Source organism: Protomyctophum bolini (assembly GCF_963924005.1).
Source record: "Protomyctophum bolini genome assembly, chromosome: 6".
Lineage (NCBI taxonomy): Eukaryota > Metazoa > Chordata > Actinopteri > Myctophiformes > Myctophidae > Protomyctophum > Protomyctophum bolini.
In genome coordinates this window covers 48,359,492-48,384,450 of record NC_137867.1, presented here as the reverse complement: position 1 = coordinate 48,384,450, position 24,959 = coordinate 48,359,492, and the positions used below count along the sequence as shown (strand labels likewise).

At 44.6% G+C, this 24,959-nt stretch overlaps 2 protein-coding genes across 2 annotated transcripts; both read left to right on the top strand.

Moving 5' to 3' along the window:
- Positions 1–9,572: 9,572 nt before the first annotated feature.
- On the top strand, positions 9,573–11,757 carry LOC308317070 (extracellular calcium-sensing receptor-like; the record flags this gene model as incomplete). The annotated part of the gene is made up of 3 exons (XM_080765861.1): positions 9,573–9,707; positions 10,630–10,753; positions 10,844–11,757. 3 exons carry the CDS (start codon positions 9,573–9,575, stop codon positions 11,755–11,757), a joined length of 1,173 nt encoding a protein of 390 aa, XP_080621987.1.
- A 1,336-nt stretch (positions 11,758–13,093) lies between these two features.
- On the top strand, positions 13,094–17,776 carry LOC308317069 (chronophin-like; the record flags this gene model as incomplete). Its single annotated transcript, XM_080765860.1, has 4 exons — positions 13,094–13,394; positions 14,109–14,232; positions 15,538–15,808; positions 17,403–17,776. The coding sequence occupies exons 1-4, from the start codon at positions 13,165–13,167 to the stop codon at positions 17,774–17,776; spliced, it is 999 nt and encodes a 332-aa protein (XP_080621986.1). The 5' UTR covers positions 13,094–13,164.
- Between the last annotated feature and the right edge of the window lie 7,183 nt (positions 17,777–24,959).

Here is a 24,959-nt window from a genome sequence, read left to right as displayed (position 1 = left end):
ACTCTGATGGAGGCAACGTTTAACATCATATCTCTACTCTGATGGAGGCAACGTTTAACGTCATATCTCTACTCTGATGGAGGCAACGTTTAACGTCATATCTCTACTCTGATGGAGGCAACGTTTAACATCATATCTACTGTACTCTGATGGAGGCAACGTTTAATGTCATATCTCTACTCTGATGGAGGCAACGTTTAACATCATATCTACTGTACTCTGATGGAGGCAACGTTTAACGTCATATCTCTACTCTGATGGAGGCAACGTTTAACATCATATCTACTGTACTCTGATGGAGGCAACGTTTAACATCATATCTCTACTCTGATGGAGGCAACGTTTAACGTCATATCTCTACTCTGACGGAGGCAACGTTTAACATCATATCTACTGTACTCTGACGGAGGCAACGTTTAACGTCATATCTCTACTCTGACGGAGGCAACGTTTAACGTCATATCTCTACTCTGATGGAGGCAACGTTTAACATCATATCTCTACTCTGATGGAGGCAACGTTTAACGTCATATCTCTACTCTGACGGAGGCAACGTTTAACGTCATATCTCTACTCTGATGGAGGCAACGTTTAACATCATATCTCTACTCTGATGGAGGCAACGTTTAATGTCATATCTCTACTCTGATGGAGGCAACGTTTAACGTCATATCTCTACTCTGATGGAGGCAACGTTTAACGTCATATCTCTACTCTGATGGAGGCAACGTTTAACATCATATCTCTACTCTGATGGAGGCAACGTTTAACGTCATATCTCTACTCTGATGGAGGCAACGTTTAACGTCATATCTCTACTCTGATGGAGGCAACGTTTAACATCATATCTACTGTACTCTGATGGAGGCAACGTTTAACATCATATCTACTGTACTCTGATGGAGGCAACGTTTAACATCATATCTCTACTCTGATGGAGGCAACGTTTAACGTCATATCTCTACTCTGATGGAGGCAACGTTTAACATCATATCTCTACTCTGACGGAGGCAACGTTTAACATCATATCTCTACTCTGATGGAGGCAACGTTTAACGTCATATCTCTACTCTGATGGAGGCAACGTTTAACGTCATATCTCTACTCTGATGGAGGCAACGTTTAACATCATATCTCTACTCTGACGGAGGCAACGTTTAACGTCATATCTCTACTCTGATGGAGGCAACGTTTAACGTCATATCTCTACTCTGATGGAGGCAACGTTTAACGTCATATCTCTACTCTGATGGAGGCAACGTTTAACATCATATCTCTACTCTGATGGAGGCAACGTTTAACATCATATCTCTACTCTGATGGAGGCAACGTTTAACATCATATCTCTACTCTGACGGAGGCAACGTTTAACGTCATATCTCTACTCTGATGGAGGCAACGTTTAACGTCATATCTCTACTCTGATGGAGGCAACGTTTAACGTCATATCTCTACTCTGATGGAGGCAACGTTTAACATCATATCTCTACTCTGATGGAGGCAACGTTTAACATCATATCTCTACTCTGATGGAGGCAACGTTTAACATCATATCTCTACTCTGATGGAGGCAACGTTTAACGTCATATCTCTACTCTGATGGAGGCAACGTTTAACATCATATCTCTACTCTGATGGAGGCAACGTTTAATGTCATATCTACTGTACTCTGATGGAGGCAACGTTTAACGTCATATCTCTACTCTGATGGAGGCAACGTTTAACGTCATATCTCTACTCTGATGGAGGCAACGTTTAACGTCATATCTCTACTCTGATGGAGGCAACGTTTAACGTCATATCTCTACTCTGATGGAGGCAACGTTTAACGTCATATCTCTACTCTGATGGAGGCAACGTTTAACATCATATCTCTACTCTGATGGAGGCAACGTTTAACGTCATATCTCTACTCTGATGGAGGCAACGTTTAACGTCATATCTCTACTCTGATGGAGGCAACGTTTAACATCATATCTACTGTACTCTGATGGAGGCAACGTTTAATGTCATATCTCTACTCTGATGGAGGCAACGTTTAACATCATATCTACTGTACTCTGATGGAGGCAACGTTTAACGTCATATCTCTACTCTGATGGAGGCAACGTTTAACATCATATCTACTGTACTCTGATGGAGGCAACGTTTAACATCATATCTCTACTCTGATGGAGGCAACGTTTAACGTCATATCTCTACTCTGACGGAGGCAACGTTTAACATCATATCTACTGTACTCTGACGGAGGCAACGTTTAACGTCATATCTCTACTCTGACGGAGGCAACGTTTAACGTCATATCTCTACTCTGATGGAGGCAACGTTTAACATCATATCTCTACTCTGATGGAGGCAACGTTTAACGTCATATCTCTACTCTGACGGAGGCAACGTTTAACGTCATATCTCTACTCTGATGGAGGCAACGTTTAACATCATATCTCTACTCTGATGGAGGCAACGTTTAATGTCATATCTCTACTCTGATGGAGGCAACGTTTAACGTCATATCTCTACTCTGATGGAGGCAACGTTTAACGTCATATCTCTACTCTGATGGAGGCAACGTTTAACATCATATCTCTACTCTGATGGAGGCAACGTTTAACGTCATATCTCTACTCTGATGGAGGCAACGTTTAACGTCATATCTCTACTCTGATGGAGGCAACGTTTAACATCATATCTACTGTACTCTGATGGAGGCAACGTTTAACATCATATCTACTGTACTCTGATGGAGGCAACGTTTAACATCATATCTCTACTCTGATGGAGGCAACGTTTAACGTCATATCTCTACTCTGATGGAGGCAACGTTTAACATCATATCTCTACTCTGACGGAGGCAACGTTTAACATCATATCTCTACTCTGATGGAGGCAACGTTTAACGTCATATCTCTACTCTGATGGAGGCAACGTTTAACGTCATATCTCTACTCTGATGGAGGCAACGTTTAACATCATATCTCTACTCTGACGGAGGCAACGTTTAACGTCATATCTCTACTCTGATGGAGGCAACGTTTAACGTCATATCTCTACTCTGATGGAGGCAACGTTTAACGTCATATCTCTACTCTGATGGAGGCAACGTTTAACATCATATCTCTACTCTGATGGAGGCAACGTTTAACGTCATATCTCTACTCTGATGGAGGCAACGTTTAACGTCATATCTCTACTCTGATGGAGGCAACGTTTAACATCATATCTCTACTCTGATGGAGGCAACGTTTAACATCATATCTCTACTCTGACGGAGGCAACGTTTAACGTCATATCTCTACTCTGATGGAGGCAACGTTTAACGTCATATCTCTACTCTGATGGAGGCAACGTTTAACATCATATCTCTACTCTGACGGAGGCAACGTTTAACGTCATATCTCTACTCTGATGGAGGCAACGTTTAACATCATATCTCTACTCTGATGGAGGCAACGTTTAACGTCATATCTCTACTCTGATGGAGGCAACGTTTAACATCATATCTCTACTCTGATGGAGGCAACGTTTAACATCATATCTCTACTCTGATGGAGGCAACGTTTAACGTCATATCTCTACTCTGATGGAGGCAACGTTTAACATCATATCTCTACTCTGATGGAGGCAACGTTTAACGTCATATCTCTACTCTGACGGAGGCAACGTTTAATGTCATATCTCTACTCTGACGGAGGCAACGTTTAACGTCATATCTCTACTCTGATGGAGGCAACGTTTAACGTCATATCTCTACTCTGACGGAGGCAACGTTTAACGTCATATCTCTACTCTGACGGAGGCAACGTTTAACGTCATATCTCTACTCTGACGGAGGCAACGTTTAACGTCATATTATCTACTCTGACGGAGGCAACGTTTAACGTCATATCTCTACTCTGACGGAGGCAACGTTTAACGTCATATCTCTACTCTGACGGAGGCAACGTTTAACGTCATATCTCTACTCTGACGGAGGCAACGTTTAACATCATATCTCTACTCTGATGGAGGCAACGTTTAACGTCATATCTCTACTCTGACGGAGGCAACGTTTAACGTCATATCTCTACTCTGATGGAGGCAACGTTTAATGTCATATCTCTACTCTGATGAAGGCAACGTTTAACGTCATATCTCTACTCTGATGGAGGCAACGTTTAATGTCATATCTCTACTCTGATGGAGGCAACGTTTAACGTCATATCTCTACTCTGACGGAGGCAACGTTTAACGTCATATCTCTACTCTGACGGAGGCAACGTTTAACGTCATATCTCTACTCTGATGAAGGCAACGTTTAACATCATATCTCTACTCTGATGGAGGCAACGTTTAACGTCATATCTCTACTCTGATGGAGGCAACGTTTAATGTCATATCTCTACTCTGATGAAGGCAACGTTTAACGTCATATCTCTACTCTGATGGAGGCAACGTTTAATGTCATATCTCTACTCTGACGGAGGCAACGTTTAATGTCATATCTCTACTCTGATGGAGGCAACGTTTAACATCATATCTCTACTCTGATGGAGGCAACGTTTAACGTCATATCTCTACTCTGACGGAGGCAACGTTTAACGTCATATCTCTACTCTGACGGAGGCAACGTTTAACGTCATATCTCTACTCTGATGGAGGCAACGTTTAATGTCATATCTCTACTCTGACGGAGGCAACGTTTAATGTCATATCTCTACTCTGATGGAGGCAACGTTTAACATCATATCTCTACTCTGATGGAGGCAACGTTTAACGTCATATCTCTACTCTGACGGAGGCAACGTTTAACGTCATATCTCTACTCTGACGGAGGCAACGTTTAACGTCATATCTCTACTCTGACGGAGGCAACGTTTAACGTCATATCTCTACTCTGATGGAGGCAACGTTTAACATCATATCTCTACTCTGATGGAGGCAACGTTTAACGTCATATCTCTACTCTGACGGAGGCAACGTTTAACGTCATATCTCTACTCTGACGGAGGCAACGTTTAACGTCATATCTCTACTCTGATGGAGGCAACGTTTAATGTCATATCTCTACTCTGATGGAGGCAACGTTTAACGTCATATCTCTACTCTGATGGAGGCAACGTTTAACATCATATCTCTACTCTGACGGAGGCAACGTTTAATGTCATATCTCTACTCTGATGGAGGCAACGTTTAACTTCATATCTCTACTCTGACGGAGGCAACGTTTAACGTCATATCTCTACTCTGATGGAGGCAACGTTTAACATCATATCTCTACTCTGACGGAGGCAACGTTTAACGTCATATCTCTACTCTGATGGAGGCAACGTTTAACGTCATATCTCTACTCTGACGGAGGCAACGTTTAACATCATATCTACTGTACTCTGACGGAGGCAACGTTTAACGTCATATCTCTACTCTGATGGAGGCAACGTTTAACGTCATATTATCTACTCTGACGGAGGCAACGTTTAACATCATATCTCTACTCTGACGGAGGCAACGTTTAACATCATATCTCTACTCTGACGGAGGCAACGTTTAACGTCATATCTCTACTCTGATGGAGGCAACGTTTAACGTCATATCTCTACTCTGATGGAGGCAACGTTTAACATCATATCTCTACTCTGATGGAGGCAACGTTTAACGTCATATCTCTACTCTGATGGAGGCAACGTTTAACATCATATCTCTACTCTGATGGAGGCAACGTTTAACATCATATCTCTACTCTGACGGAGGCAACGTTTAACGTCATATCTCTACTCTGATGGAGGCAACGTTTAACGTCATATCTCTACTCTGATGGAGGCAACGTTTAACGTCATATCTCTACTCTGATGGAGGCAACGTTTAACATCATATCTCTACTCTGATGGAGGCAACGTTTAACATCATATCTCTACTCTGATGGAGGCAACGTTTAACGTCATATCTCTACTCTGATGGAGGCAACGTTTAACGTCATATCTCTACTCTGATGGAGGCAACGTTTAACGTCATATCTCTACTCTGATGGAGGCAACGTTTAACGTCATATCTCTACTCTGATGGAGGCAACGTTTAACGTCATATCTCTACTCTGATGGAGGCAACGTTTAACGTCATATCTCTACTCTGATGGAGGCAACGTTTAACATCATATCTCTACTCTGACGGAGGCAACGTTTAACATCATATCTCTACTCTGATGGAGGCAACGTTTAACGTCATATCTCTACTCTGATGGAGGCAACGTTTAACATCATATCTCTACTCTGATGGAGGCAACGTTTAACGTCATATCTCTACTCTGACAGAGGCAACGTTTAACGTCATATCTCTACTCTGATGAAGGCAACGTTTAACGTCATATCTCTACTCTGATGGAGGCAACGTTTAACATCATATCTCTACTCTGATGGAGGCAACGTTTAACATCATATCTCTACTCTGATGGAGGCAACGTTTAACGTCATATCTCTACTCTGATGGAGGCAACGTTTAACGTCATATCTACTCTGATGAAGGCACGACAGTAATATGCAACGTGGCCAAAGGGGGAACTATAGTGGCGTGTTTTGGGCCGATCAAATCATTAGAAAGAAGAAAAGAAAGTCAGGAGACAACACTATTTGTTTTGTTTTTCGTCTTATAAATTATTTGATCGGCCCAAAACATTGTGTTCATTGTCATGATTTGTCACGATCCGAGTTGGCTTTGTCCGCGGCGTAACCGTCTTTAAATAAATTATATTAGAAGTGCCGATGGGAGAACGCATTGGGGTTTCATTTCCTGGGCCACTCGTTTTTCTGAAAGGGGGAGGGACTGCGGCGCTCTATAGTAGCCCTCTGAAGTGAGTGTAGAACTATAGTGGCCCTCTGGAGTGAGTGTGGAACTATAGTGGCCCTCTGGAGTGAGTGTGGAACAATAGTGGCCCTCTGGAGTGAGAGTGGAACTATAGTGGCTCCTCTGGAGTGAGTGTGGAACTATAGTGGCCCTCTGGAGTGAGCGTGGAACTATAGTGGCCCTCTGTAGTGAGTGTGGAACTATAGTGACCCTCCTCTCCATGGTCAAAGTGGTTTTCGGCCGTCCAACAGGTGGTGAGTCAGAACGTGATCGGTCTGCAGTGGATCGCCAGTGAGTGGTGGAGCACCTCCCCCGCCCTGCAGAGGCCTCGCTTCATGCCGTACCTCCGAGGAACGCTGAGCCTGGCGTTCCACCACGGAGACATCCCGGGCTTCAGGGACTTCCTGGCACAGACACACCCCGACAACCATCCCGACTACAGGCACCAAAACAACATGGTATATAGCCTATATTCACCCATTCTGACCTGAGATCAGATTCATACGAGGTTTCCTCTGGACACACACTGGGTCTGATTAACCCATTCTGACCTGAGATCAGATTCTAAAAATGTCAGTCGTTCTTCGATTTTTCAAAAATAGCAGACCTACAAGCTCATAGCGCGCCACTCGGTGGCGCGCTATGAGCTTGTAGATCTGCTATTTTTCAATAGCTAAAGCATAACATGATGCCAACACCAAAACGGGTTCCCGTTCAGAATGGGTTATATACACTGTTGATTTTTGTCCGCAATTTTAGATTTAGTTTTTTCTTTTTCTCCATCTAGGTGAGGCAGTTTTGGGAGCACACGTTTCAGTGTAAATTCGCGCCCCTTCCGCCCGAGTGGCTGGAGGCTGGTGGAAGGGTGTGCAGTGGACAGGAGGACCTGGCGACGGCAGACACCAGTCTTCTGGACATGTCTGACCTCAGGGTGGAGTACAGCGTTTACAAGGCTGTGTACGCTCTGGCCCACGCCCTCCATGCCATGCTGCAGTGTGTCCCAGGAAGAGGGCCTTTCCCTGGGCACAGCTGTGCCACGCTGCAGACCATACAGCCATGGCAGGTGGGATATATGTGACAAAACAGTGTTTGTTGGGACCGTATACCTATGTTCCCTCAGCCCTATGTTCCCTCGGGTCCGCGTCAATATGCCGACGGTCCGATGGACAACCTACCTCAAGCCCTCACCCTAACCCTAACCTCCCCCGGGGCAGACACCTAAACCTAACCACCCACCCTCTCCCGACCCCCAGCGCACCTCGGACCAATGCTCCTTCTGAGGGAACATAGGGCTGAGGGAACATAGGGCTGAGGGAACATAGGGCTGAGGGAACATAGGGCTGAGGGAACATAGGGCTGAGGGAACATAGGTATGACCCCTGTTTGTTCACAGCTTTTTTAAACCATGTTGTTTTTGTCGACCAAAACTAAAGACGAAAAATGTTCGTCGACTGCCTTTTTTTTTTTCACCGACGAAAACTAAATGGAAACTAAATGAAAACTAAGCTATGACGACTAAGACTGAGACTAAAGGTCTGACATAGTCTGGATTTACGGTGGTGAGGTGACCACCGAACTACAACATGACGTCACTGAGGTGACCACCGAACTACAACATGACGTCACTGAGGTGACCACCGAACTACAACATGACGTCACTGAGGTGACCACCGAACTACAACATGACGTCACTGAGGTGACCACCGAACTACAACATGACGTCACTGAGGTGACCACCGAACTACAACACGACGTCACTGAGGTGACCACCGAACTACAACATGACGTCACTGAGGTGACCACCGAACTACAACATGACGTCACTGAGGTGACCACCAAACTACAACATGACATCACGAGCCGCGGTGAAGAGCAAACCACCACCACCTTCTTCTCTCTGTTTTTACTCACCACCGCTCAACGTTATTTAAGCTCCGGTGGTCAGCTCACCACCGGAGCGGTGGTCACCTCACCACCGGAGCGGTGGTCAGCTCACCACCGGAGCGGTGGTCACCTCACCACCGGAGCGGTGGTCAGCTCACCACCGGAGCGGTGGTCAGCTCACCACCGGAGCGGTGCGGTGGTCACCTCGCCACCGGAGCGGTGGTCAGCTCACCACCGGAGCGGTGGTCACCTCACCACCGGAGCGCTGATCACCTCACCACCGGAGCGGTGGTCACCTCACCACCGGAGCGGTGGTCACCTCACCACCGGAGCGGTGGTCACCTCACCACCGGAGCGGTGGTCACCTCACCACCGAAAATCCAGACTATGAATAGGCCTTAAATGTATTGACAATTTCGTCAACAGATTAAAAAAAACTAGACTAAAATGTTAGGAAGGGGACTAGTGGACAAGATATCCAGTATAAGTCATTTTACACTTGGTTGCATGCTGAAAATAGCAGATCTACAAGCACACAACGCGTCGCAAGCTTGTAGATCGGCTGTTTTCAGCAAGTGTAAAATCAGTCATTACGACGGCAATCAAAAATACATTTTAGTCGACTAAATCTTATGACTTAATGACATTTAGTCAATTAAAACTATTTGCTGCCAAAAACAACACTGTTTAAAACGATGTATTACTTGTAGTCTCCCTATTTAATGATGTATTAATATCTTGCTCTCTCCATATTTGTTTTCCAACCACCATTGCTATAGCTTCTGTATTACCTGGAAAGGGTCAACTTCACCACGTCGTTTGGCGAAGGCGTGTCATTCGACGAGAACGGCGATCCTCCGCCGATCTATGATGTCATGAGCTGGGCGTGGCTCCCTGGGGGGAGCGCAAAGCTCAACTACGTGGGCGTGGTCAAGAGAACGGCCTCCGGAGACGAAGAACTCGTCCTCGACGAAGAAGACCGGATCTTCTGGAACTCTGAATCCAAAAAGGTCTGAAAAAGCAAAATGTTGAGCTCATGAAGTGAAGAGGTGTCTCTCCGCCTGTCTGAATAGCCGGAGCCCGAAGACCATATGCAATACAATCATACATGTATTTACAAATTATTGAAAAGTCAGAATCTCCAACAAATCAATTTCTATGTACCGAGATCAGGGATACACACAATTGACCAGTTACCAGTCTTTTAAGGTGGTTGTGTTCCATTTGATATCCTTCTGCTATCACAGCAGCTCACGAATATTGCTGCTGTGTGTGCATGTTGTTGTACTTGCTTCGCCCAGCAGATACTGTATATGGGAGTTAATTTTTTGTCATTAGTCAACTCTCTTTGGGTGACTGTAATCTGTGGGAAGCATGTGTCTCTGATGTCTTGATACAGTGGACAGACGATTAGGAAATGTAGCTCAGTGGAAACAGCCATGTGATCAAGATACTGCACGCAACAATCTGATCACATGGCTGTTTCGCACACCTAAACCTAACCTTAACCCTCTCCCAACCCTTTACGCACCCCTCACCAACCTTAATCCGGTCGTTTAAACGCACGCCTCACCAACATTAATTTGGTCGTTTTAACGCACCCCTCACCAACCTTAATCCGGTCGTTTTAACGCACCCCTCACCAACCTTAATCCGGTCGTTTTAACGCACCCCTCACCAACCTTAATCCGGTCGTTTTAACGCACCCCTCACCAACCTTAATCCGTTCGTCTCCACCTTATGTCTAACTAATGCTATGTCTAACCAAAGGATGCCTCCCAGATTGTTCAGATTCCATTTCAATTGGCTATATGACTGACTTCCAAAGCCTGTAGGCCCTACTGTATATAGTGTAGGCAACCCAGCCTGGCCGGCAGAGACCTTTTCTTTAGTTCAGACTGAAACTGATCATTGTCACGTTCCTCTGCGTAGCCTCCTCACTCGGTGTGCAGTGAGAGCTGTTCTCCTGGAACCCGCCTGGCCAGAAGGAAAGGAGAACCTGTCTGCTGCTTTGACTGCATCGCTTGTTCTGAGGGAGAGATCAGCAATGAGACCGGTAGGTGAACATTGTGTAGAAATGTTACAGTATAGGTTATCTTGAGGACGATACTGTTGTCCGTCCCTTTAATCTTGTCCTCTTTGTCAGACTCCACAGAGTGCATCATTTGTCCAGAGGACTTCTGGTCCAGTCCCCAGCGTGACCACTGTGTCCCTAAAGTCATGGAGTTCCTCTCCTACCACGAGGCCCTGGGCATCTCCTTGACAACCATCTCATTGGTAGGCACACTCATCTGTGCCACTGTCCTGGGAATCTTCATCTATTATCGCAACACACCCATGGTGCGCGCCAACAACTCAGAACTCAGCTTCCAACTTTTGCTTTCACTCAAACTCTGTTTCTTGTGTTCGCTTCTGTTCATTGGCCGTCCCAGGGTCTGGACTTGTCAGCTGAGACATGCAGCATTCGGGATCAGCTTTGTGCTGTGTGTCTCGTGTATCCTGGTAAAGACTATGGTGGTGTTGGCCGTGTTCAAGGCCTCCACGCCTGGTGGTGCAGACATCATGAAGTGGTTTGGTGCCATGCAGCAGAGAGGAACAGTCCTGGTTCTTACTTCCATCCAGGCAATAATCTGCATAGCCTGGCTTGTGTCTGCCTCACCAACTCCTCATAAAAACACTCAATACCACAATGATAAGATAGTCTATGAGTGTGATGTTGGATCAACAGTTGGTTTTGGAGTGTTGTTAGGTTACATTGGTTTACTGGCACTCCTCAGCTTCCTCCTAGCATTCATGGCACGGAATCTTCCAGACAACTTCAACGAAGCAAAGTTAATCACGTTCAGCATGTTGATCTTCTGTGCCGTGTGGATAGCCTTCATCCCAGCATATATCAGCTCTCCAGGCAAATATGCAGATGTTGTGGAGATATTTGCTATTTTAGCGTCTAGTTTTGGCATTCTGGTGGCACTGTTTGGACCCAAGTGTTACATCATCGTTCTGAGACCTGAACGGAACACTAAGAAGTCCATCATGGGTCGAGGTGCCGCCAAGACATAGAAACATGAGTATAGCTCTGGTCCATAGCTCTAATGCTCTGGTCCATAGCTCTAATGCCGTTAGATGCCTAAATGGGTTCATATGCTGTAGAATCAGGAATGCCAAGGTTTAGAAAGGGAAGAAAATATAATGAAAATAAAGTTAGTATATAAGAACATAAATATCTTTACTGTTACATTAAAGCATTTTTAATTTTAACCTCATGTTGTCGGGTTCTTTGACACCATGTAATAAAACTGACCATGTGCATATTTGCGTTGTCAAAGTGTTTCACTTCAAAGTGCAACCACTACTGTTTACAAACAACCACTACTGTTTACAAACAACCTACTACTGTTTACAAACAACCACTACTGTTTACAAACAACCACTACTGTTTACAAACAACCACTACTGTTTACAAACAACCACTACTGTTTACAAACAACCTACTACTGTTTACAAACAACCACTACTGTTTACAATTAATGTAACAATTGGTATAACATGATATTGCAACGAGTTGAAAGCGTTGATCAGGTAATTAACTGTTGACAGAGAGGCACAGTATATACACACACACACACACACACACACACACACTAAATAATGCTAAAATATTAATGTCGTTGTGTCTGGGGTTCATAGCCTATAACCATGGTTGTAGCCAATTAAAAACAACGAATTGTTTATACATAGTTTATAAACTATTTCCGTTTATAAAATATATTAATTCTGGGTTTTATAAAATATTTATGTTTATAAAATATGTCTGTGTTGTTTATAAAAAACAATAATAATTCTGGGTTTATAACAATGTTTTTTGACAAAAAAAAATCAACCCTATATTTTATTGTGAAGTTCCATAGTGGAAGCCCTATGGCATTCCACACAGACAGTGGTGCTGTGTTTTATGATCACGTGATCGGTGCGGTGGATTCCTTCCTGCAGCTGCTCTGCTTTGCTTTGCTTTGGATCTATTCTAGAACCTGGACGGACCCACCAGTGGACTGGTCCCCACCGGCCCGCCCCCTCCTCGTCCTCCATCATCACACCACTACCTATAGTAGCCTCGGTCCTCATCTGACCAGGACTAGGAGGACCACCATTCCAGGACCACCAGTACCATTCCAGGACCACCACCAGTGCCAGCAGCAGCAGTAGTGTGGCTGCGTTACTAGTCGTCTATCGCGGGGCCATGGTGGCTCTTTAGCCCGACTGGTATATAGTAACGGTACGTACGCGGCTGGTTAGTTGATACGAGGTCCCGCCGGGTTCGCCTCCCGGTCCGGCCGAGGCTATACATTATAGCCCTATACAGTAGTAGCCGGTCCACTTCAGTCCCAGCAGTCACAGACAGACGGACCACCAGAACAGCCCAGGCCGGGACGGGACGGGACGGGACTCAGGGGGGACGGGACGGGACGGATGATGGCTAGCAGCGGGGTGGTGGTCCCGGTCCGCCGCGGCCGGTGCTCGGTGGTCCGCGGGGCGGCGCTGCGCGCCGTGCTGGAGCGCCACGGCAGCGTCCTGTTCGACTGCGACGGCGTGCTGTGGAACGGCGAGGCCGCGGTGCCGCGCGCCGCCGAGGCCGTGCGCGCGCTCACCAGCCGCGGCAAGCGGGTCTTCTTCGTCACCAACAACTGCACGAGACCCAGGTGACGAAAAATGAATGACGATAATAATAATAATAATAATATATAGATAAACAGTCCATCTATACACAAGATCACAAGGCGTCATTTTGTTTTATTATATAATTTGTATGCTTTTTTTACGTCTCTAAATGTTATGAATGATGAATTGAACAAGGTGGACCCTCTTGTAAACAAGTGTATAATGCTTTATTGGGTCGTCCACTCACAGTTAAGTCTATGTGTATTGAGTTGTGCTTGAAATGTAAATAATTCTGTTAATAAATATACTTTAGGCATACCATATTCTGAATTACCAAAAAGAGGACTGCACATGTGGACTACAATTCCCATAATTATTTGGTGCACTGCTCCTCATTGTGGATATGGGGAGAGCTGTCTTACTGAGACAACATGTAGTCCAGGAAAGAAGTGAGCCCAGTGTCCATGACATCAGAGACACTGGGCTCACTGCTACATTCTAAAATATCTAAAACCACATATTACACACATAAAGACCCCCATGAAAGTGTTCTAAACTAAAGCTTCTAAACGTCATTAACATATATATCTTTTTGCAAAAAGGGTGAAGTGTCCCTTTAACTGTGGCATTTTGAGGTGAAGTATACTTTTGGTCAACTGTTCCCTCTACGCACCGAGTATTTAATTTGTTGTTGTTTTGTGTCCACCAAACCGACGGCGCGCTGACAACAACAACAACAACAACAACAACAACAGGGCCAACTACGTCACCAAGTTCAGCCGCCTGGGGTTCAGCGACGTCACAGAGGAGCAGATCTTTAGCTCCGCCTACTGCTCCGCCCAGTACCTGAGAGACGTGGCCAAGGTCCAGGAAGGAAAGGTACGGTAGGCCTACCGCTGTGTCGGTGGTGGCGCTGTGTTGGTGGTGGCGCTGTTGCCAGTGGCGTGCGATTGTGAATCAACGTTGGCTCCCGGCCAGACATAGTTTTACTGAGGTTAGGGTTAGGTTTAGATTTAGGCATTGTTTTACTGAGGTTAGGGTTAAGGTTATAGGTTTAAGCATAGTTTTACTGAGGTTAGGGTTAAGGTTAGGTTTAAGCATAGTTTTACTGAGGTTAGGGTTAAGGTTATAGGTTTAAGCATAGTTTTACTGAGGTTAGGGTTAAGGTTATAGGTTTAAGCATAGTTTTACTGAGGTTAGGGTTAAGGTTAGGTTTAGACATAGTTTACTGAGGTTAGGGTTAGGTTTAGACATAGTTTTACTGAGGTTAGGGTTAGGTTTAGGCATAGTTTTAGGTTTTAGGTTTAGGTTTTAGGTTTAGGCATATTTTTAATGAGGTTTGGGTTAGGGTTAGATTTAGGCATAGTTGCAAAAACGAGAACTGTCAATCACAGCGACTATACTGGCCAATCACAGCAGGGCTTTCCTAGAACTGCGGTGGGTTAGGGTTAGGGGGTTAGGGGTTAGGGTTAGCTCTTAGCGCGCCACCGAGTGGCGCGCTAAGAGCTTGTAGGTCTGCTAAAGATCGAAGAAAAAGACTGACACAGAAACATAGGCTTTTTCAGAAAACCGTCAGGATGTATAGAAGAACATTTTTAGAATCTGATCTCAGGTCAGAATGGGGTTAAAGGAGAATTCCATACTAAAAGGCTTTCTTACCTTTCTTTGTAGTTGTTACGTCCCCATCAAAGAGGTCCAGGTGTTATTTTGTGCAAAAGCTCCTTATTGGCTATTTCCCCCTACCATAAGCCCATAAATTAATTGCATTGAATTGAATGGGATGTATGGGGTGTTGTGCTAATTCGCTTATTTCCATCGCTCAAAAGTATATCTTTTTTGTATATATCCTCTCTTCATAATGTAAATAATAACCCAGGCGGCACACTTTACTACTTATTTCGATGGAAATAAGCGAATTAGCACAACACCCCATACATCCCATTCAATTCAATGCAATTCATTGAGGGCTTATGGTGGGGGAAATAGCCAATAAGGAGCTTTTGCACAAAATAACACCTGGACCTCTTTGATGGGAACAACTACAAAGAAAGGTAAGAAAGCCTTTTAGTATGGAATTCTCCTTTAACATGAAATAGTTTGAGAACAACTGATGTGGAAACTGGAAACGGGTGTTTGAGCTAAAGGTTGTTGTTGTGTTTGTTTGGTGGCGGGGCATGGCTCCAGGTGTTTGTGATTGGCTGCCAGGCCATCCGTACGGAGCTCCAGGAGGCGGGGGTCTCGGTGGTGGAGGAGGTGGAGCCGGGCTCCCAGACCGGCACCATCTACGACTACCCGCTGGACCCCGACGTCAGGGCGGTGCTGGTGGGCTACGACGAGACCTTCGACTTCATCAAGCTGGCCAAGGCCTGCTGCTACCTGCAGAACCCGGACTGCCTGTTCCTCGCCACGGACCCGGACCCCTGGCACCCGCTCAGAGGGGGCCGGATAGCACCAGGTAGTGTGTGCGTGTGTGTGCGTGTGCGTGTGCGTGTGTGTGTGTGTGTGTGCGTGTCGCTCCACACTGGCTCCAAAACTATGGAATGCACTTCCCATTACAATCAGAACTGCAAAACTCACTCCCAATCTTCCCATTGCAATCAGACTCACTCCCAATCTCAAAGCAATCTCAAAGCAATCTCAATCAATGAATCAATCTCATCTTGAATCTCAAATCAATCTCAAATCAATGAATCAATCTCAATCAATGAATCAATCTCAATCAATGAATCAATCTCAATCAATGAATCAATCTCATCTTGAATCTCAATCAATCTCAAATCAATCTCAAATCAATCACAAACTCACTCCCAATCTTCCGCTGTAGTCTGACATATATATTCAATGATTTGCGACACATTTGCTCGATTAAAAAAATAGCAGACCTAAACAAGCTCGTAGCTGTTGTTCCAGGGACCTCTCAACAGCAAAGATTTGAGTTAAAAACGTCCGCACTCGGTGCCGCGCTACGAGCTTGTAGATCTGCTATTTTTCAATAGCTAAAGTAGAACATAATGCTTAAAACACCAAAAGGTGTTCCCGCCCAGAACCAGAAAGGGTTAATAATAACTGACCTTTTGTTTCCAGACATCCAGGAGCTTCTCAGACTGCTACAGTGGTTATTCTCTGATTAGCCACGAGGGGGCAGCATTGGACTAGAAATGACAGGCCAGGCAGCAAATTCAGAATTCAGTCCTTGAGGATGGATGTCTGTTACTAAAGAATAATAGTTCTGCCCACTATTTAAAGGTTATATATATATATATATATATATATATATATATATATATATATATATATATATATCGTTATTGTGATAGTAATCATTTAGTCAACCTCTCTTTAGTCAACATTAAATAAATATACATACAAAGTATACACAATGATGCAGATCTACAAGCTCAAAACGTGAGCTCAAGGTGGAGCAGTGGTTCCCAAACTGTGGTGCGTGCACCCCTTGTGGTGCGTGTGAGCTTGTAGATCGGCTATTTTCAGCGCTGTGCAACCGAGTGCAAAATGACTTATACTGGATTGTCTCTCTCCAGTGTTGGTTTTGGCAGCAAATTTCTATTTTATTTTTAGTCATAGTCTCTTGAATAGTTTTCACTTTGTTTTAGTCACATTTTAGTCACCTGGAATGTTCTAGTGTTTAGTCTAGTTTTAGTCGACTAAATGTCATACGATTTTAGTCGACTAAATCAACTGTAGATTTAGTCGACTAAAATGTGTTTTGACAGGCGTTGATGTCATTGTAATGACATATTTTACACTTTGGTTGCATGCTGAAAATAGCAGATATATAATCTTGGAGGAGATTGTATATCTACTATTTTCAGCATTTAACCCAGCATAAAACTGGATCTCTTCTCCACTAGTCCCTTCCTAACATTTTAGTATAGTTTTTATTTGTTGACGGTATATTCAGTCTTAGTTTTAGTCATCATAGATTTCGTTTTTATTTAGTTTTAGTCAGTGAAAAAAGGTAGTCGACGAACATTTTTCGTCTTAGTTTTAGTCGACGAAAACAACACTCTCTCTCTCTCTCTCTCTAGGCTCGGGCAGCCTGACGGCGGCCGTAGAGACGGCCAGCGGCCGCGTGGCCACCGTGGTGGGGAAGCCCGGCGGCTTCATGTTCGACTGCATCGCGGCGCAGTTCGCCGGCGTGGAGCCGGCGCGCTCGCTGATGGTGGGCGACCGCCTGGAGACGGACATCCTGTTCGGCCGCCGCTGCGGCCTGGCCGCCACCGTGCTCACGCTGACGGGCGTGTCCACGCTGCAGGAGGCGCTGGAGCGCCGCGACCAGGAGGACCGCGGCACCGCCGGGACGGAGGGCCTGGCACCCGACTACGTGGTGGACAGCGTGGCGGACTTCATCGAGGCGTACCGGGAAGAGGAGGAGGAGGAGGAGGAGGAGGAGGAGGGCTGATGATTGGAGGAGGAGGAGGAGGGCTGATGATTGGAGGAGGAGGGCTGATGATTGGAGGAGGAGGAGGAGGAGGAGGAGGAGGGCTGATTGGAGGAGGAGGAGGGCTGATGATTGGAGGAGGAGGAGGAGGAGGGCTGATGATTGGAGGAGGAGGAGGAGGAGGGCTGATGATTGGAGGAGGAGGAGGAGGAGGTGAGGAGGGCTGATGATTGGAGGAGGAGGAGGAGGTTTGATGATTGGAGGAGGAGGAGGAGGGGTGATGATTGGAGGATGATCGGACTGATGATTGGAGGAGGAGGATGAAGTGTTAGGGATCATAGATATACATATAAAAAAGGCCAGAGTAATCTAGTAGGCGAGTAGAGACACGCTTTGATCTCGCCGCAAAGCGGGTGCCTATTGGGCTATAGTTCCAAACATTGCTCCTATTGGCTGGAACTATCCCATCGAGATAGAATGAGCACTTCCGCATTCCATTGTTACAATGAGAGTCAACGCTATAGTGTCGCCTCTCTCTTACTATATTACTCTGAGAAAGGCTAGATGGCTATTATTTGCAAAAACGAATCGATTTGTAGTAGAGTGAAATAAGAGTGCGCTATTTACACGTCCATTTTATTGAAGCATAGAGGGTTTGAAAGTGGTACTGAATATTTGCAGCTCAACAGAAGCTAATTCGTTCCGAGTGAATGAATGCCGGAGGACAATTTCACCACGAAATCTCCACGATAGCGTTAATTTAGCGAGAGCTTTTCATCGCGACGAACAACAATAGCCATTACCGTCCCATCCCTGAGGAGGTACTGCAGGGCGTGCCATTTGCTTAGTAAAAAAAAAACGTTCTCGTTTTGGATTGTGGTGATAATTATGATGGACAAAGTCAAATAGCACAATAAGAAGGTTGTGTGTTCTCAGTGGAGTGCTTAGAGAGCCAAAAGCCAGCATCTCGTACTCAAAATTCTTAAATTAAAAAGTGCCAATAAAATAAGTGGAAATGTCCAACATTTATTTCAAATACGACAATGTTGATTTCTCGCTAAATACCTCGATATCGATACTGTGAAGATCACATGCTTTAACGTTTTAATTTAAATGTTATTAATTCAATTATAATTAATTTTTCTTTGGGTTTTTTTCCAAAATGTCACGCATTGTGAGCTTGTATAGTTTTGTACAGTATATGCTACTGATATTCATAATCCCAGGCAACAATCTCGATATAATATGATCCATATACGGACTGTAATAAGGGACTGGAAGAGGACCCTTTTTTAAATGTAATCAGTTCTTAGTTTGCCCTCCTCCAAATTGGAATAAGCAACGTGAATCAGTTGTGATTACTTCCAAAAGTCACGATTACATTTGATTATTTCGGATTACTTTGTAAAGAAATGTTTGGATTTTTGAACCCATAATATCAAAAACAAACAGCAGACCACCCCGCCTTCCAAAATAAGGCTATGGTACAAAGACGGTTGATTATTTTGATTTGTGACTGTAATTTTTTTTTTTGCTATGTAAATTGTACAAGATTGTGGTCATATTGGCTTCTAACAAACCCCAGCGTCTCCACGCTGGGAGAACCTTGGCACAGAACAACAGATCGACTAAGCTCACGGCGCGTCGTGACTTGTCAATCGGCCACTTTAACCCATTCTGACCTGAGATCAGATTCATACGAGGTTTCCACTGGACAACACACTGGTCTGATTAACCCATTCTGACCTGAGATCAGATTCTAAAAATGTCAGTCGTTCTTCGATTTTTCAAAAATAGCAGACCTACAAGCTCGTAGCGCGCCACTCGGTGGCGCGCTACGAGCTTGTAGATCTGCTATTTTTCAATAGCTAAAGCATAACATGATGCCACCAAAATGAGTTCCCGTTCAGAATGGGTTAATGTCGAGCGAAAACAGAAAATACACCAGTAAAGAGCCCTGAGGTACTCCGTACATATAAGGGTTGAAATGGATGAGGGGTCACTGGTCCGTCCTCAACCCAGCCGCTCATGGTCAGGCTAAAAAGGAACAACTTCTCCCTCTTTTGCAACCAGATCTTATTTTAATGATGGGTTTTTTTAGGACACCAGAAACACTATCTCGGGGTAATGTGTGTTTTTACTGGATATTTTAGTATTTCAAAGCGTCTGTGATGTCACGGACACTAGGGGGGCGGCGTTGGATCAGTGGGTAGAGTGGCCGGATGGCAACCGCAAGGTTGCCAGTTCGAACCCTGTGGGCTCCAACCAGAGTTAAGGCCGATTCATACTCCTATTTTACCGCTGTGTTTCGGCGCTGTAGTGCCGAAATGATTTCGGCTCGTCAGAAATTTTCAGTAGCACCGAAGAGCCGACTTTAGGACGGTACCCGCCCCCGAACCTCAAATGACGTCACATTGTAGGCTCTACAGCGCCGAACCGACTTTTATTCGGCTCTAAAATAGGAGTATGAAGTGTCCAAGTGTCCTTGAGCAAGACACTGAACCCCTAAGTGCTCCTGATGTGCTGGTTGGTGCCTTGCATGGTTTCCGCCGCCATCGGTGTGTGAATGTGTGAATTGATGCACAATCTATGTAAAGCGCCTTGGATAAAGGCGCTATATAAATGCACCATTTACACAGATCTCACTTACTTCCTGGACTACAATCCCTCATTTATCAAAGGAATCACCACAGCGTGAACTTGAACTTTGGCGTGCGCCCGGCCAAATATCACGTCGTATAGGCTTTGTCCTCACCCGCTTTCCTGTGGTAGAAAAGCGGAGCGGCATCGTCTGACCAGCTGAGCTGACGTGAGCGCACTCCTAAAACCGACGCTCGAATTTGAGGCAGGTTTTGACGCTCCATTGATAAATGAGGGACTACTCAGTAAGACAGCCCTCTCCCTCTCCACAAGGTGGGGTGAGTGCAGCAAAGCATCATGGTCGTTGTAGTCCAGCAGTGTGAGACCGCGGTGTCCATGACATCACAGACACTTTGAAATACTAAAATATCAAAAAACCCACATTACCCACATAAACCCCCCCTCCAGGAAAGGATTTCTCGTCTCCCAAACATCATTAAAATAAGGATCTGGTTGCAAAAGGGGTGAAGTGGGCCTTTAATAATGGAACCTGCAGCGGAGACGAGACTGCAGTGGTTTTGGAAAGATGGACTTACAGTATGTAGCATCGAGTAAATAACGTAAAGCATGCCCAAATTAATGCATGTGTAAAGTATACGAGATCATCAGACTTGATGAAGGTGTGCGTGCAATGAACGGAACATTTTTTTATTTTATTTTTCTTTTGATAATTCTTTATTTCAAGGAAATGAACTCATTCCAGTACATGGGACTGTATCCACAACAACGCTGTACGGTAAATAACTTTTCTCACGGGCATTTGCCAGAACGACACGGACTTTGCAACCAGGAAATGCTACACTGTAGCGAGCACATACTGTACGAGCGCAACTATAGTATCCAAGGAGGTACGGTAAACGGTATAGGACGGTCGGAGCGGCTTAACGTCGGCAACGGACCAAACAAGGGTGTTTTTAATACCATCATAACGAGCACGAGTTAACGGGGTTTCGGAGAGAAAAGAACATGGCGGACGCATCCGTTGGAATCAAAGGAGAAGTGGTGGTGCGCCCTGGTGGTGCGCCCTCGTGGTGCGCCCTAGCTGTTATATTCAGTTCCTCCAGCTGTGTAAGGTACGCTTTTCAGTGTGCTAGAGTAGACTCCCTTTGTTGGGAGGGTTGCTCCCATTGCTCAGGTGGAGCGCAACACCTACCATCAGCTCCCAGTACTTAAAACGCCTACCATCAGCTCCCAGTACTTACAACGCATACCATCAGCTCCTATTGTACTTACAACACCTACCATCAGCTCCCAGTACTTACAACACATACCATCAGCTCCTATTGTACTTACAACACCTACCATCAGCTCCCAGTACTTACAACACCTACCATCAGCTTCTATTGTACTTACATCTACCATCAGCTCTCAGTACTTACAACACCTACCATCAGCTCCCAGTACTTACAACACCTACCATCAGCTCCCAGTACTTACAACACCTACCATCAGCTCCCAGTACTTACAACACCTACCATCAGCTCCAATTGTACTTACAACATCTACCATCAGCTCTCAGTACTTACAACACCTACCATCAGCTCCTAGTACTTACAACAACACCTACCATCAGCTACCTGTACTTACAACAACACCTACCATCAGCTCCCAGTACTTACAACACCTACCATCAGCTCCAATTGTACTTACAACATCTACCATCAGCTCTCAGTACTTACAACACCTACCATCAGCTCCTAGTACTTACAACAACACCTACCATCAGCTACCTGTACTTACAACAACACCTACCATCAGCTCCCAGTACTTACAACACCTACCATCAGCTCCTAGTACTTACAACACCTACCATCAGCTCCTATTGTACTTACAACACCTACCATCAACTCCTATTGTACTTACACCTACCATCAGCTCCCAGTACTTACAACCTACCATCAGCTCCTATTGTACTTACAACACCTACCATCAGCTCTCAGAACTTACAACAACACCTACCATCAGCTACCTGTACTTACAACACCTACCATCAGCTCCTATTGTACTTACAACACCTACCATCAGCTCCTAGTACTTACAACACATACCATCAGCTCTCAGTACTTAAAACACCTACCATCAGCTCCTATAGTACTTACAACACCTACCATCAGCTCCCAGTACTTAAAACACCTACCATCAGCTCCTAGTACTTACAACACCTACCATCAGCTCCCAGTACTTACAACACCTACCATCAGCTCCTAGTACTTACAACACCTACCATCAGCTCCTAGTACTTACAACACCTACCATCAGCTCCCAGTACTTACAACACCTACCATCAACTCCTATAGTACTTAAAACACCTACCATCAGCTCCCAATACTTACAACACCTACCATCAGCTCCTATTGTACTTAAAAAACCTACCATCAGCTCCCAGTACTTACAACACCTACCATCAGCTCCTATTGTACTTACAACACCTACCATCAGCTCCCAGTACTTACAACACCTACCATCAGCTCCCAGTACTTACAACACCTACCATCAGCTCCTAGTACTTACAACACCTACCATCAGCTCCTAGTACTTACAACACCTACCATCAGCTCCTATTGTACTTACAACATCTACCATCAGCTCCTAGTACTTACAACACCTACCATCAGCTCCCAGTACTTACAACACCTACCATCAGCTCCCAGTACTTACAACACCTACCATCAGCTCCCAGTACTTACAACAACACCTACAATCAGCTCCCAGTACTTACAGCACCTACCATCAGCTGCTAGTACTTACAACACCTACCATCAGCTACCTGTACTTAACACAACTTAGTTATCCAAGCCGTGCAAGTGTGATGCCGAGTTGCCGCCGGTGCCCGCCGGGATCAGGATCAAACAAAAAACCCTTGTGGTCCAAAAGAAAAAGCCAAGTGCTCTTCTACTGACTGGGCAACCTGCACAATACAATAGACTCCATTTGAGAGAGAGTGTTCAAAACGTCTGGAAAGACTCCATTTGAGAGGAAGTGTTCAAAACGTCAGGAAATCTCAGAATCTCACGTTTAAGTGGCATTAGTCTTCACTTGTAACGGCAAACAACGATATGATGTTTAAAGCTGAATGTTTGGGGGGAAATATCGAGTTGTAATGTTGCGATTAAGTTAGAGTTTTTTTTCTTTAAGTGAAGTTAAGCTACTGAAATTGCATTAGTTACTGTTGCAATTTTGATAAGTTGTTCAGCCCTAAAGTAGGGCATTAGCAGTGCCAGCCATGCTGTGGTTCCTCTAAATAAAAAATAGGCCATTCATTTTCCCAGAGATTTACAAAAATATTTCTACATGGTAAACAAATTGACCTTCTATAAGGTCCATTCTTGAGAGAGTGAAATGAAACCAAATGTTCTGCATTACTTCATTTACAAAAAGTCTACACAATTAGAGAATGTAGAATTGTGTTTTTTTAATCGTTTGCCTGCTATCTCTCCTAATGGTACCAACACCAACACAGCATGGATGGAAACGTGGACAAAATCTTATCCAACGACAATAAAATAGTCTACGTTTTGAGTCTGAGAGGCTAAAGGTCATCAAACGGTGGGCCGTGGCTCAAATACCAAATTAAATAAACAATGAGCCTTTTGGAGTAAAAGAGGTAAAAAAAAAACCCACTGCTCAAATGGGGGGGGGGGGGATGAATGGCCAATTTTTGAGTGGCACCGTCCACTGCTATGCCCGATTGGCGTTTCAACCTCGCGGCCATAATTATGTTTCCAGACCTTTTGGACACAATACAATGTGTGTCATAATGTAATACTAATAACACCAGTGCTGTGCGTGTGCTGCTGTGGTTTTGAATTGACTGTAGGTTAAATTATTATTTTTTTGTTTGTTTAGAGACAACCTAGCTATAGTTTATACAGCATTATAATTACACACAAATAAACTGATATTACATATCAGTTGATTAAAGTGTTGATGAAGGCAGTAGCCAGAGGTAACTTACCAGCTTATGTTGTACCACGATTTCAACTATTAAAGCACTTTGGTCTGAATGCCTTTGGGAGTTTGTTGCTGTCTAGTTTCTGCATGGTGTCACTGTTGGGAGTTGTAGTTTCTGCATGTTGTCACTGCTGGGAATTGTAGTTTCTGCTTGTATGCACCCCCATGGTGGGTATTTTGTTGTCACATCACAGGGCGTAAAGCAGTAGAGTAAATATTTATTTTGTGTAAAATAAAATACAATAAACACAATTTGCCTGAAAATAGATTACCCAGCTATGACCTTTTTCATGAAAAAAAATGAGTAGTGATATGGCTGACTGAGTAAAATAAAACAATCTACCTGAAAATAGATAGCTATAAGTGAAGAGCAATTTCCGCAATTTCCGCAATTACAATTTCCGCAATTTCCTCAATTTCCACCATTTCCACAATTTCCATTTCCGCATTTCCACAATTTCCATTTCCACCATTTCCGCAATTTCCGCAATTTCCATTTCCGCAATTTCCATTTCCATTTCCAACTATTAATGGCAGCTGGGTTTCATCATTAAAAAAAAATAGAATTCTGTCCGTTTAGCTATAAAATTATGTCAGGGAATAGGGATACACA